This window comes from Schistocerca nitens, chromosome 3 (assembly GCF_023898315.1).
Source record: "Schistocerca nitens isolate TAMUIC-IGC-003100 chromosome 3, iqSchNite1.1, whole genome shotgun sequence".
Lineage (NCBI taxonomy): Eukaryota > Metazoa > Arthropoda > Insecta > Orthoptera > Acrididae > Schistocerca > Schistocerca nitens.
The window spans coordinates 579,700,287-579,713,406 of NC_064616.1; the positions used below are offsets into that span (position 1 = coordinate 579,700,287).

The following is a 13,120-nucleotide window of genomic DNA, read 5'->3' on the forward strand; positions in this document are numbered from 1 at the left end:
ATTTGTTTTTACATTCAGAAGAACATTTCTCAAAATATGTGCATTACATACCCTTAACACACATCAATTTAGTGCCATTGTATGTAGTGCACTGTACACAAAATGTTACTTGCTCTGTCCCTGTCGGCAACTGACAGCACACTGCCCAGCAGTAGTCAACTGGACTGTATTACAGTACTACCAGATGGCAGTATGGTCCTACTTAATAATTTGGAAAACCTAATACATACACGTTTTCTACAATACATACACTGAGGACAGTGCTCTACACTCGTAAAATCTTTTTTTATAATATTTAAAACAATTTGAAAACTGTTTCTTATTAAGACACAAAATGGCCTTGTCCGCTTGCTGCAAAAAGGTGCACCATTTAAAAGCAGAGAATCCAAATTATCAGCATCTTTTGAAACATCATAACATAATTTCAAAGTTTGTGCGATGAAAACCACAAGTGGTTACATTTTACACACAACCAATTCTGCAGTTATGGTTAACTTGAAAAACTTAATATATGCATATAACACACCGTTCATTGTCCAGTTGTTTATCAAGCATCTGGCAATATTAAATCAGAATGGGTTTCAGATCATAGGCATTCTTGGAGGTCAACTACACTAATGGTGAGAACACTGCTATGTGCATAGTGTGAATGATGATTTTTCAAATGATACAACATGTCATATAGTATGTCCCTAGGATACATTTACCAAAGCTCAAGATGAGCTATCTTTAAACACGACCCTAGGTTCCACCAACACTGTCCCCCTCTCTCTGGCCAGTTTCTACTCCCCTCTTCCCACAATACTTTTCATCACTGATTACAATGTTTAACAAAATATAGATGGTTTTACCTGTTGCAAAGTACATAGATATTGTATTGTGAGAAACTGTACATCTTCCACTTATAAATAAACTGTCATACTGACTGTAACAGCATATTACTGATTATGTCAACTGGTACAGATGTACTTTGTATCACTCTGTAATATTAGGGTTTTATGAATATATCAAACTCGTCAATACGGATGAACCCTGCCTGTAATTAACTGTCATATTGTTAATGTAAGAACAAACATTATAAATGTTGCAAAATGTAAATTAATGGTCTGTTGAGAACATAAACAAAATGTCTCCTTAAAAGCCAATTCCTCTCACATGTGTAGTCCATTGCACTTGTGGTTTTCATCATGCAATCTTGAGAAATTATCTTATGTTTTGAAAAGGTGTCAGTAGCTTGGATTGTCTGCTTTTAAATGGTGCACCAATTTGCAGTGACCCGACATGGCTATTTCTTGTCTGTTAATAAGAAATTGTTATCAAATTGTTTTAAATATTATAAAAAATATCTTAGAAGTATTGAGTACTGCATCATTGTACAAATTATACAAACATAGAAAAGATGTATGCATTTGGTTTTCCAAATTATTAAGTAGGAGCTTGTTCCCATCTGGTGGTACTCCATAACTCAATACTATTGCTACGCAGTGAGCCATCAGCTGTTAGCATGACCAGAGCAAATAACATTTTGAATACAAGATGTATTTTTATGAATGTGCATCACAGGTATAGTTTTATTGTTTGATATAGGACACAACAATAATGTTGTCTGCTCCAGCTAGGTATATACACCTCGGATACATTTTATCATACTTTTGATGTTGATAATTATTTTTATTTATATTACAGTGAAGTAACTATGTTTTCGGGATTAGAAGACAGTGCACCACATACAGTAGCACTACACTGATGTATGTTAAGAGTATGTGATATCCATACTTTGAAAAAATTTTGTTCTAAATGTACGTGAACTATTAGATTGTAAAAACTGGTGGACTACTATTGTAAATAAAATGTTATAAAACTAGTCATCCACATATGTAATTCATGTGATATGGGCTAAATAAAATTTCTACAACCAGAAGATTATATTCTTTCATTTCACATTGACACTGACAGCTGCATGAAGCCACCCACGAGGGACCTTTATCAGAGCTGATTCCAAATACATATGATACACTGAAAGTATCTTAAGAAACACTGGACAAAAACATAGGCTGTCTTTATGGAGAAATGGTCAATAAAATTAAATTACAAACCAATATGCATTCAAGGAGAAATTTCTACATTTAGAAACTCAATATGAGACTGAAGACTTTTGAAACTATTATTCAGCAGTAGCTTCATAAACACGAAATGACGGAAAAACTCATAGCAAGTGGAGTGGTGGTACACATTATAAATTGAATTTATCACCATCGGAAGATGTCTGGAAGTAGAATATTTGGTGATATGCTGCATGTATTTTACATTAAAAATCAAAGACAGTAGTAACTACAAAGAGCATTACAAATTTAATCAAGACAGACCCTGGGAATATTAACTTTTCAGATTATGCAAGAAGTAGGTCTGCATCAGTAACAGTATTATATAAATGATGTTTTTATCAGATAATACAAGCTTCCTAACTGATATAACATTGCAACTAAAAAGCTGAGGCAGTATTTCTAAAATAACCACAAACATTTAACAGTAAATACATGGCAATGTTTTCAGTATTTCTCTCGTAAGCCTCCAGATAAATGATGATATGGACTTAGAAGACACTTAAAAACCTTAGAGGACTAATGAATGAAACTTAGGGCATAAAAATTGTGTGTATAAACCGCAAGTCCTTTATATTTAACTCATTACAGAATATGTTTGTTTATACACTCCAGATGGTACCATTCTTCACCACATATTCAGTGTAACTAGTAATTTTTTTTCCCCCGCTTCTGTCTTGTACCATAACTATTACAGTAAATACTACAGCACTAGAAGTTTTGACTTCACACAAATTATGTATTCAGAATGCAGGAAACTACTTATAAGTCATGTTACACAACACATCCGATCAACTGTCTGTGGTTATTTGAGATTTTAATCCTGAAATAATTCTCAGCAAGTGTGCACGCAAGCTGGAGAAACATTTTGATGTCATTATACTTTAAACTATTTCCTTCAATTCATCGTGTGCCTAATGAATGCAATTAAAAATGATGGTACATCCTTAAAGGTCTGTAAAAGCCCAAATCAAATGGGTTACTCATTTTTCTCCTGTTTTATTGTAAGTATTCTCTGTACGGCCAATAATTTTAAGTGTAAATTACTTTCTGACCAAACCAACATAGTAGCTGCACACATTCCATAACTAATAAAACTGTATACACAAAATCTCTAAGAATTAGCTATGTTTACTGCCAATTATCTATGCACACAAAAATATATATTGAGTACTTTCAGCTCCCTGACAAAGGATCTAATACGGAAGTAATGACTTGCTCCAAAATCACTATATGTATGAATGCAGTATTATTTTGTGCAAATCAAATCTTTTTTTCCACATAAGTTGTTTCCTTTGTTAAACTATAATGAACTTTTACATCAGCATTTATTTGAATCCACATGGGCATCAATGCTGTGTATGCCATTCGAATTCAAAAACTTTGTGTTAGATGGGAATAAATTTTTTTACCACATACCACTCAAATTTGTTTCACATAAACACAATAACCAGAATAACTATGAGTACACACTGAAATACGTGTCATATGACTGTACTTTAAGCTCTGACCTTCAGAAAATACTATACTCTAAATTATGAGGGAAATAATGGAATTAATATCTGATAAAACATGGCAAAATTTTTCCAACTCTCCAGCTGAGCTGAAATCATGAAATGAAAATCCTGCAGACTACCACTTCATCATAAGCTCTGCCAACACCAAACAATATTAGTTTTTCTTTATTAACTACACGAAAGAATTCAGTGCATCCTTGTTAACATAAATTTAGTTCAGAAACATTCTAGTTTAATTAACTTTTTGTTCATCTTAATATAACTTATTCATATCACTTTGACATTATAATTTCAACCGAACTTCAACAGTCTATTCACATCTTTAAAGTGGCATTTGTACAACACTTACAAATATTTTAACTGTTGACTGAAAAACGGTTGAGAACTACACCTTTCACCACATTATCATCCAAAAATTTTTCAAACGAATATCTTCAATGTTAGGTGTAGAAGCCACTGTGCAGTGAAGTGAACAACAGAATGGATGCAGTAGGTTTTGAAATGCACTCTACATCCTTGGAAACCACAAAAAATGTTACCTGTTACAATGTTGTGCAATAAGTGAATACTATGGCAGCACTTGACTCTATTTTCCTTTATGGTGTCTCAAAATACTGCATAGAAGTGAAATGAAAAGAACAATGTTTATGACTGAATTCCTTTCCAAATCAAAACACTTGCCACAGTCAGATTAGGGACATAGGGCTTTCATAGGTGCTTTGCCTGGTTTTCACCACATATTTAGTTTTCACCACATATTTAGTTTCCATCTGCAAGAAGAAAATTATAAACTTCTTGCTTATCTCTGCAACAGAGCGTCAAAACAAATGCAGCAATATCTCTTATCAGATTGCTCCTTTTAAGTTGCAGTGAGAAGTTGTGACACACCCCTTTTTCATGAAAACAACTGACTCTTATGAATAGATATGATTGAGATGTATCAGTATTAACACCACACAATCAATATTTGACTTCAGTTTAAGAAAATCTCTTCAGTGAGTGAGTATTATGAAGTGGAAGATCATTTTTTGTATAGTAAGACACTATCTGCAAGAACCTATTTAGGGAGGGAGGGAAGGGGGGGGGAGGGGGGAGAGGGGGAGAGGGAGAGGGAGGGAGGGAGGGGGGGGAGAGAGAGAGAGAGAGAGAGAGAGAGAGAGAGAGAGAGAGAGGGGGGGGGGGGGGGGGCTAATACTCTTCACACCCATTTATCACACATTTAACATTAGAACCAACCAAAATCTTCTAGTACAGAATTATATTATTTGTCACAGAGTGAATCTGTGTTTTAACAATGGTCTCGTCTTTCGACTGTCTTACTCATGCCTTTGCTACAATTTTCCATAAAATGTACCCAGATCAAAGCCATGCAGCAACATAACTGCCCCATAAAAGGACTAATTTGGTGCAACAGGGTTTTTAAAGGCAGGGTGCACAAACTCCAGTTCTCTATTGCTAAAGATATCTTGACTGTTAAACCCATCTAAACAGAGTTATAGATCATACGTAAGTGCACTGACATTAATTGCATGCTGTTTTACATCACATGAACTGCCATAAGATAGGAGCAAGCTAACATATGTACAAACCTCGTAGCCCTCCAACAAGATTGAAAGACAAAAGAAAAAAAATAAAAATCATGTTTAACGTTTCAGAGTAAACTATACTTACTTACTGACTAGACTACATTTTCTGTACACGGATATTTTCCCGTTCTAAAATACAAGTGGCCTGACTTGAAAAGAAAACTATCGGCATCTGCTGAAAGTACAGCAAACCTGAATTTTGATGTTTTCTGCTATGAAAAATGAAGGTAGCAAATAATTGAACAATATAAGAATACAGAAACTCTGATAATGCCAAATCAGGGTGGGGAATATCAAATAAAGCCTAATTTGACAAATAACCACAGGTCAGAGCTGCACCACTGTGGAGCTATGGCTATAAAACAGTTGCCATTCAATGACAAATGACAAAGGAGCACAAGTTTTCCACTTAGTGGAGGTGAGGTGTTTCTAGCAGTGTGGTTTTGTCCTACTAAATGGGTGAGGTACACAAACAGTATGTTATCCAACAATTACTTTGCTTATGAAGCAAAATGACACATTGTTCTTGATACAAGAAGGTATGCTGAACATTTCCCAAGCAGGAGACAAGTAGTCACCACCTTTAGGGTGATGTGTCAGAATTTTAGAGAAATGGTCATATTTGCACCCAGACAGGACACTGCATAGTGGCATATAATAGTGGGACTCCAGAATTAGAGAAAGGATTATTCCCACATTTTGAAATACCTTCAACCAGCAGCACGACCAAAGCTCATCAATTCTGTTGCTCAACTCCATGTTTTTGGAATGACTTGCATCCTTGCCATGTACAAAAGGTCCATGTTATGAAGGAAGATTACCCACGATGTGCATATTTTTATTCCTTCATGTTTAGGCAGAGCCAGCATTCCAACAATGTCAATCTTCCCTACTTCATCTTATTTACGGCAATGGCTATTTCTCTAAGCAAGAAGTTAACTCTTTAACTGTTGTGGATGTGTTAACTTTTCCTGCTCTGCCTATTCCATGGTGCTGAGAATGTGTTAAATGTCGCCCCTGGGTTTTCAGATGCATCACTGACATGTTTGTCTGTCCTGTTCTGCCGACCTCTTACTGCTGCGGGCAAGTTACTTCTGTATCTCAGTGAATAAAAAACTTTCGAATACTTGTCACACAACATATCACCTGCAATACACCTCATTTCAATACCTTTAATCATTTATGAAGTATGATGACTGTTATGGCCGCATGATTAATAATGCACAGAGTCTGAAATGGTAGCATTGCACGCTACCGTCCATCGGGTATAACAATCAATAACTTGAGAAGAAACTGAGATATTGTTCTGTTCTAAATTTTAAATAAAATTTTAATATCTTTATTTACATTTCATATACTGCAATGTAAGAGCTAAGATCAGCCTTACACAAAGTTTAAGCAAAGCGTTTTTACTTCCGCAAAGTTATTAAATTCTGGCAATTTTTTACTTTGTTTGATGCAGCATAGTAACTGCAACAAATAACAAAAAGAAATTCAGTCCTTCATCGAGCGACGATATCAGACTGTAAGGTGTACAAAAATCAATTATTTCACCTAATAGTTTTCTTAAAATTGAATGATAAGTATTTCACAGCAATTGCAATGCTGTCTCTCAGCACAGGTAGAGCATCTGGCAAGCAGTACAGCCACAAAAAAGTCGCACTCAGCACACAATGCAGCAGCGAAAGGGTTAATATCATGACTGTAATGGGTGAGTATGTTACAATCCTTACAGCATTGAAAAGCACAGTCATCAAGCAAGATTTTTGGTAAATGTCTGGAATGGAACTGTACAAGACAACTTGATCCAACCCTTTTGATCCATCTCATCGATTAAATAGACAGAATTATTTATGATTTTTGCAAGTGGAATTGCACACTGCTGCTGGAAGACTGTTTCCCAAATATATGCTGAATGATGCTGTATCAACACGTTAATGCTCCACTACATTGCACTTTGGTACTCCAGCAACAGTTAACTGATTTGGGACAGTGATTCCTGGGAGTGGCTTCCAGATCGCCAGATTTAAAATCTGCTGCATGTTTGTGGTGGCCTTATAAAGAATCACATTTACTGAACATCAGTTAACACCTGTGAACATACAGTCACATGAATTTTTGAGCACTCGACAATAATTTCTTCTATAACATCCACTTTATAGCAATACTGGAGCCTGAAATTTCAAATACTGAAAAATCAAGAGTAATTTCTGTTTTCTTTTTTTTACCAAGGTCTTAATTTACAATTACTGATCTATTCGTTAAAGTTCATTCGAGTTCCCTGTACATTAACAAAAATTAAAAAGTAACCTTCAGATTTTATTTCCACTACCTTACTGCGACACTGTTTGTCATGTAGATTACTGTGTTAATAATTTAATAATATTATGATAGTTCTAATAAAGTTGATTTAATAACCAAAGTCCATCTTACCAAACAAGGTGTTTATAGGAATTCAGTTTGTCTCGTGACTGTCCAGCTTAAAGCCTGAGCTAATTTAACCAGTAACTGCAATTTTTTGCACAAGAAGTATTAGAAGGGGCAAGTTACGTTAAACATGCATACACTTGCACGCTACTTGTTGATTGGCTGCTATTTTATCACCAAGGCTCCACAGTGGTGCATTTTTGTTGAAAGGTTATTTTGCAAACTGGGCTCTATTTTATATCTCTTAACCTAAAATGACCTTACTGCCCTGCATACACTCACAGGAAAATCAATTTTTGCAGAGTAGTAAATAAACTGTGAGCAATTTCTCTGCATGTAATATTATTTTTCTAATGGGGTCATGTTTAAAATGCAATTATAATGAAAGACTATGAATAGGTGGATTTTTAAAAGCCCTATTTTTGTATACCATCAAGAACGTATCATAGGAAAAGTAATATCGGGCACTGTGTGCTCAAGTTTTTTCCGAACTGACATTCGAAACATGTGCTCTATTATTCAATGTACTACTGACGTGTTCCTCCAATAAATGTACACTAAAAATTAAAGTCTAGAATGTATGCACATTTCTGGAATGCAATTAAAGCTGTAACACTTTTTGGTAGGTTGATATTCCATCAACATCTATGTCCTCAGTAAAGTACAGATTACACTAGTTCCTTCTACTTTAAGCTTCAGTTTAATGAGAAACCCGAATGATCTGTCACACATTAGTGTCAAAAATGTTGACCCTACCAGCAGTAATTGGTAATTCAAGCATCTGGCATTAAATAAAAAACAGAGGTACTTATTCACAATCAATGGACATAGGTTGAAAACTGAACTGATGTAAGGTGACGCATGCTAAGATTCGAACAGTTACTATTATGCCTGATCCAGTTTAATCAATGCATGCAATGAAAAATACAATTTTTTTGTAAATGGCAATGAAAGTTTATCAGAGACAAAGTTTATCAAATAAGTCACATAAAACCCACAATTTACTAGAGAGACTAATTTAAATATCTGTTAATCACACACAGAAAGTAGAAAATCCAGCAAGTTGACATGTAGTAATATTTAGGAAAACATAAAGCAACAGCTATTTGTTAGGACTGCACTATCTGCAATAAAGTTACAGCGGAATTAACCACAACTTATAAATATGATTCCATGACTTCTACTGTAGTGTTATACCTCTATCTGAAGATTTTATTAATTTTTTAGTGCAAAGTAATTTCAGATTACAGTTCCTTTAAAAAAAAACAACACTTTTTACAAACAAAACTTAACTGAAACAGTTGTAATCAATATTTGATATATAGGAACTTTCATAAAATATAAACACTTTTACAGAACACTATGAAAAACATCCAATGAAATGGAATCAGTTGCAGGCTTCCATAATAGGAAACAACATCATGATTTTGTGATGCTCTCTGTTCTGCCTTTAAAATATACTTTAAATTTTGATTTCTATAGGTCATCATTTATGATGTCAATGGCATAGTCTTGGATAGAGCAGCCACCTGATCACGGTAATTAAGTAATGGTGAGCCCAGTTACTACTTGGATGGGTGACCTTGTGGGAATACCAGGTGTCACAGGTTCAGGGACATGCAAGTCACCGAAGTGGCACCGAACAGAGAGATTCGCAGCAGGGCACTCAGCCATACAACATTATTATTAGGGATGCCAGCATTGCTTTCTTTGCAAAAAAAATTTAACTCATTAATAGGAAATACATGTCAACATATGCACACAAGAAGACTGGAGCTCCAGTCACAGTTTTGAGAGAAACAGAAGACTCTAATTTGGGCAAACAAAAAAAAGAGTGACAACAATGCTCAATATGGTCTTCCACAAAAATTAATATTCTTGTTTAGATGTGTTCATTATTTGAAGAAACAAATGTCAAGTGCCAGTATTTTTAATATCAAGAGAAGACAGAACGGCCAGTCAGTTCTTATCTTCACGAGGCACAACTCCCAGTATTGCAAACAAACAGTTAAAATAGAAAGCAGCACCCTTAACTTTCATAATGATACGTCCTAGTTTCTGAGAGGAAAGAGGACCTTCTCAAAAATTTTGCCAGGAAATTCTTTTTTTTTTTTTTTTTTTTTTTGAGGAGGGGGGGGGGGTCTGACCTGCCCACCCTCCTTTCTACTCTTTCCTTCCTGGAAAAAGAACCTATGCTTCTGAAACCAACAAGTAGTGCAATTTATTTTTATGTATTTCTATTGGCAGTACAGGAAGGCAGGTACACCTCCTGAGGGTACACACTTATCAGCTGTACTCTCTCTCTCTCTCTCTCTCTCTCTCTCTCTCTCTCTGTAAGATTGTTACAGTTGCAAACTGAGTACTCCTTTTACAAGAGTTTTAATATCCTAGACTGTCTGTTGCGTCACAACCACAAGATAGCTCAAATGGCTCTGAGCACTATGGGACTTAACATCTGTGGTCATCAGTCCCCTAGAACTTAGAGCTACTTAAACCTAACTAACCTAAGGACATCACACACATCCATGCCCGAGGCAGGATTCGAACCTGCGACCGTAGCAGTCGCGCGGTTCTGGACTGAGCGCCTAGAACCGCTAGACCATCACGGCCGGCACAACCAAGAACAAGAACAAGAACAACATATCAGACACGAAGATACTGGGGAAAGCTTCCAATGGATAAGGAGTTCCTTACAGCATCAACAATTATAAGATTCAAGATAGAAGATGAAAAGCCACAGCATGATATGTCTGAAAAGGAGGTCTCTGCATTATCGATATGAAAAAGAATACTGTGGCACAGAAATGGAGAAATTACAATCACCAAAACTAATTTCTATGATAAGACACACACACACACACACACACACACACACACACACACACACACAGCAGAGAAATATTAAATATTATAGAAATGACTGTGTCTGTCTTATGTAATGACATCATGGTGCAGTTCAAACAGCTGTCTTCAACCTGCTATCATACTACTAAAATAGAGAAATTGTTCATGACCTAGGACCAATTTCAAAAGTTTCTCTAAGTATGGAAAACAGACTTCAAACTAACAATATTTGTCCTAAACTGGACAAAAATTCATTGAGTAAACTGATCAATAAACAAAGTTGCTTGTGCGCATTTTCTCCTCTTAATAAGCCAAGTATAGCACACATCTGCCCATGCACTATCTTCTGTAACGTATAAAACAGGTCAACACTTGTGTTCTATTCTCCAACACCCCCCCCCCCCCAAAAAAAAAAAAAAAACCACACATTCTTTCAAATACACGCATTTACAGGGTAAGGAAACACCTTCATAAATACTGACAAGCATTTGAAGTAATTCAGCCATGTAAAACAAGGGTAGCTCTAATTTTAATGAGAAGCAAAATATTAAAACAGTTGATACAAGAATGGATAAAAATGTCACTAAATATGGTAACAATTACTCTCCAGGAACTTTTTTTTTTTTTTGCTACACTACATAGTAGTGCCATGGAATCTCAATGTTAAGAAAACAATTAAACAAATAACTTAAGTATAACAGCACCAGGTCCGATGACTTCACTTCTTCGACAGCTGATCTGCCACTCTTGCCAGACTCAACACTTACCCTAACCTAAAAAGAGGGAAAAGAACACACACATTTTCAACCTGGAGAGAAAAAAAAAAAACACATTGATCTGAGCAGTTGGTGCATAGTCATTTACGTTTATATACTGGCAAACAAGCAGCGAAATTGCAAGCGCGCACACACAGAAATACCATCCTCATTTTGATATCCACTACCGCAAAAGTTACCACTAACACAGAAACATTCAGAGGTCAAACACTCAGATCCGTACCATATGTTGTGTTTTGACAGAGTATCAACCAAAACACCGATTTAGTTTGTGCCGTCATCCAGCAAAAGATGTGTAAACGGTAATTAAAAGTAACACCAGAACTGTGGAGTATAGACAAACCATATCGGTGAGCTCTGAATACATAGACCTCTGGTACGTGAGCTGGTAGATCTTCAGAGTGTTGCACTGAAGGTACCTAGAGTGTACATTTGTATAGCTAACATCACACCTATCTATACACATGTTCTGACAAAAGAACATTGCTACAAACTCCAAAAGGCACTTTTACATGACAGAAAAATGTTCTCCCATACAAAAATTACAAGTGTAATTTGTTTTAAAAAAATCGCCGCCATTAGGATTTGAACACGTCATCTTTAATACAACAATCTGATGCTCTACCAACTCACCTACCAGAGATCTTCACTATCAGAGTTCAGAGATACAGTTTGCCTAGATTCCAAACTTCTGGTGCTACAGCATGAACTACATCGGTATTTCAGTTGATACTCTATTGATACACAGTGTTTGGTATCGATCTGAGTGTCTGACATCTGGAGGTTTGGGTGTAAGAAATAACTGGTGCCACCCACCACTGCTACAAAATTAGAAAATTCAAGTCCGATGTTATTTTAACATGGTTGGTGATACTTTTTATTAAGTATATCAAATAAACTTTTTGTAGTGAAAGTATGAATATCCAGCATATTCAATCATATGGCTATTTCTATGTAATTGTGTTTTACCATTATCATAAAATGGAAAGTATTACCAGTTAACAGAAATTATTACTGACGGGACAGTTTGTTGCAATGCATTGGAATAAACTAATTGTTACTGGTATTTTAAACATGAGAAATATTTTCCAATATATTTCTTTATTATCACTTATCCCATATGAAGAAAATGAATTCACTGAGTCAAATCAATTAACAAAATCTCCTCAAACGTATCTTATTACAAAAATTAAAAAAAAGAATGCAACTAACACTTTTCACATTAGAAATAAAAAAGAGAAACAAACACAATTTGCTAAAAATAACCAGATAGTAACAGGCTGTAAGAAAATGTAAACATGCCACAACAAAACGATGTTAGCACTTTAAGAGTAATTCTTTAAAAGGATTACTTGTATGCATGAGGAGGCAACAATTTATAGATTGAATGAGAGATATTTAGTTCAAATAGTGAACAATGTATTCTCCTCTTTAATGATAATTAGAAGATTTTACAACTGCAACTTTACAATAAGATGTAAACAACAAATACCAACCTCCTCCCCATTGGCTTGCTCTGTTGACTTCTCTGGATAAACCCCTGCTCGCAGGAATGATGCTTTCCACGAGTCAACATCATCTTGGTTCTCACAACTCAGCTCCAACTGCTTGTAATCCTGTTTTACAAACAAAAGCAACTTATTCAGTTTGATGCAGGAAACATGTCAACAAAAAAAAAGGTAAATACTCTATGACCCGCTCAAAAGGGGCATATCCAAGACCTGAATGGAGAGGGGAAGAAAGGGGGTGGGGACTTAGTTTAGTGGTGAATAGCAAAATAGTTTAGATATTTCATGACAAAAGATTCTGGGTATACCTGCCACTAGTTAGTACCTACAATACATTCTGCCTTCTACAAAATTATGCTG

At 35.5% G+C, this 13,120-nt stretch overlaps 1 protein-coding gene across 4 annotated transcripts in view; it reads right to left on the bottom strand.

Annotated features, from left to right (window-relative positions):
* LOC126248490 (dynamin) overlaps nucleotides 1-13,120 on the bottom strand; it is a 117,730-nt gene that overhangs the window by 45,211 nt on the left and 59,399 nt on the right. For 2 of the 4 annotated variants that reach the window (XM_049949517.1, XM_049949518.1), the window contains 2 exons: nucleotides 12,749-12,868; nucleotides 11,181-11,249 (listed from right to left, as the gene is read on the bottom strand). In XM_049949517.1, coding sequence (XP_049805474.1) covers nucleotides 11,181-11,249; nucleotides 12,749-12,868 — 189 coding nt within the window. Of the gene's footprint in view, nucleotides 1-5,208; nucleotides 5,224-11,180; nucleotides 11,250-12,748; nucleotides 12,869-13,120 lie in introns of all 4 variants that reach the window. The other 2 variants (XM_049949519.1, XM_049949521.1) reach the window with 2 other exon arrangements.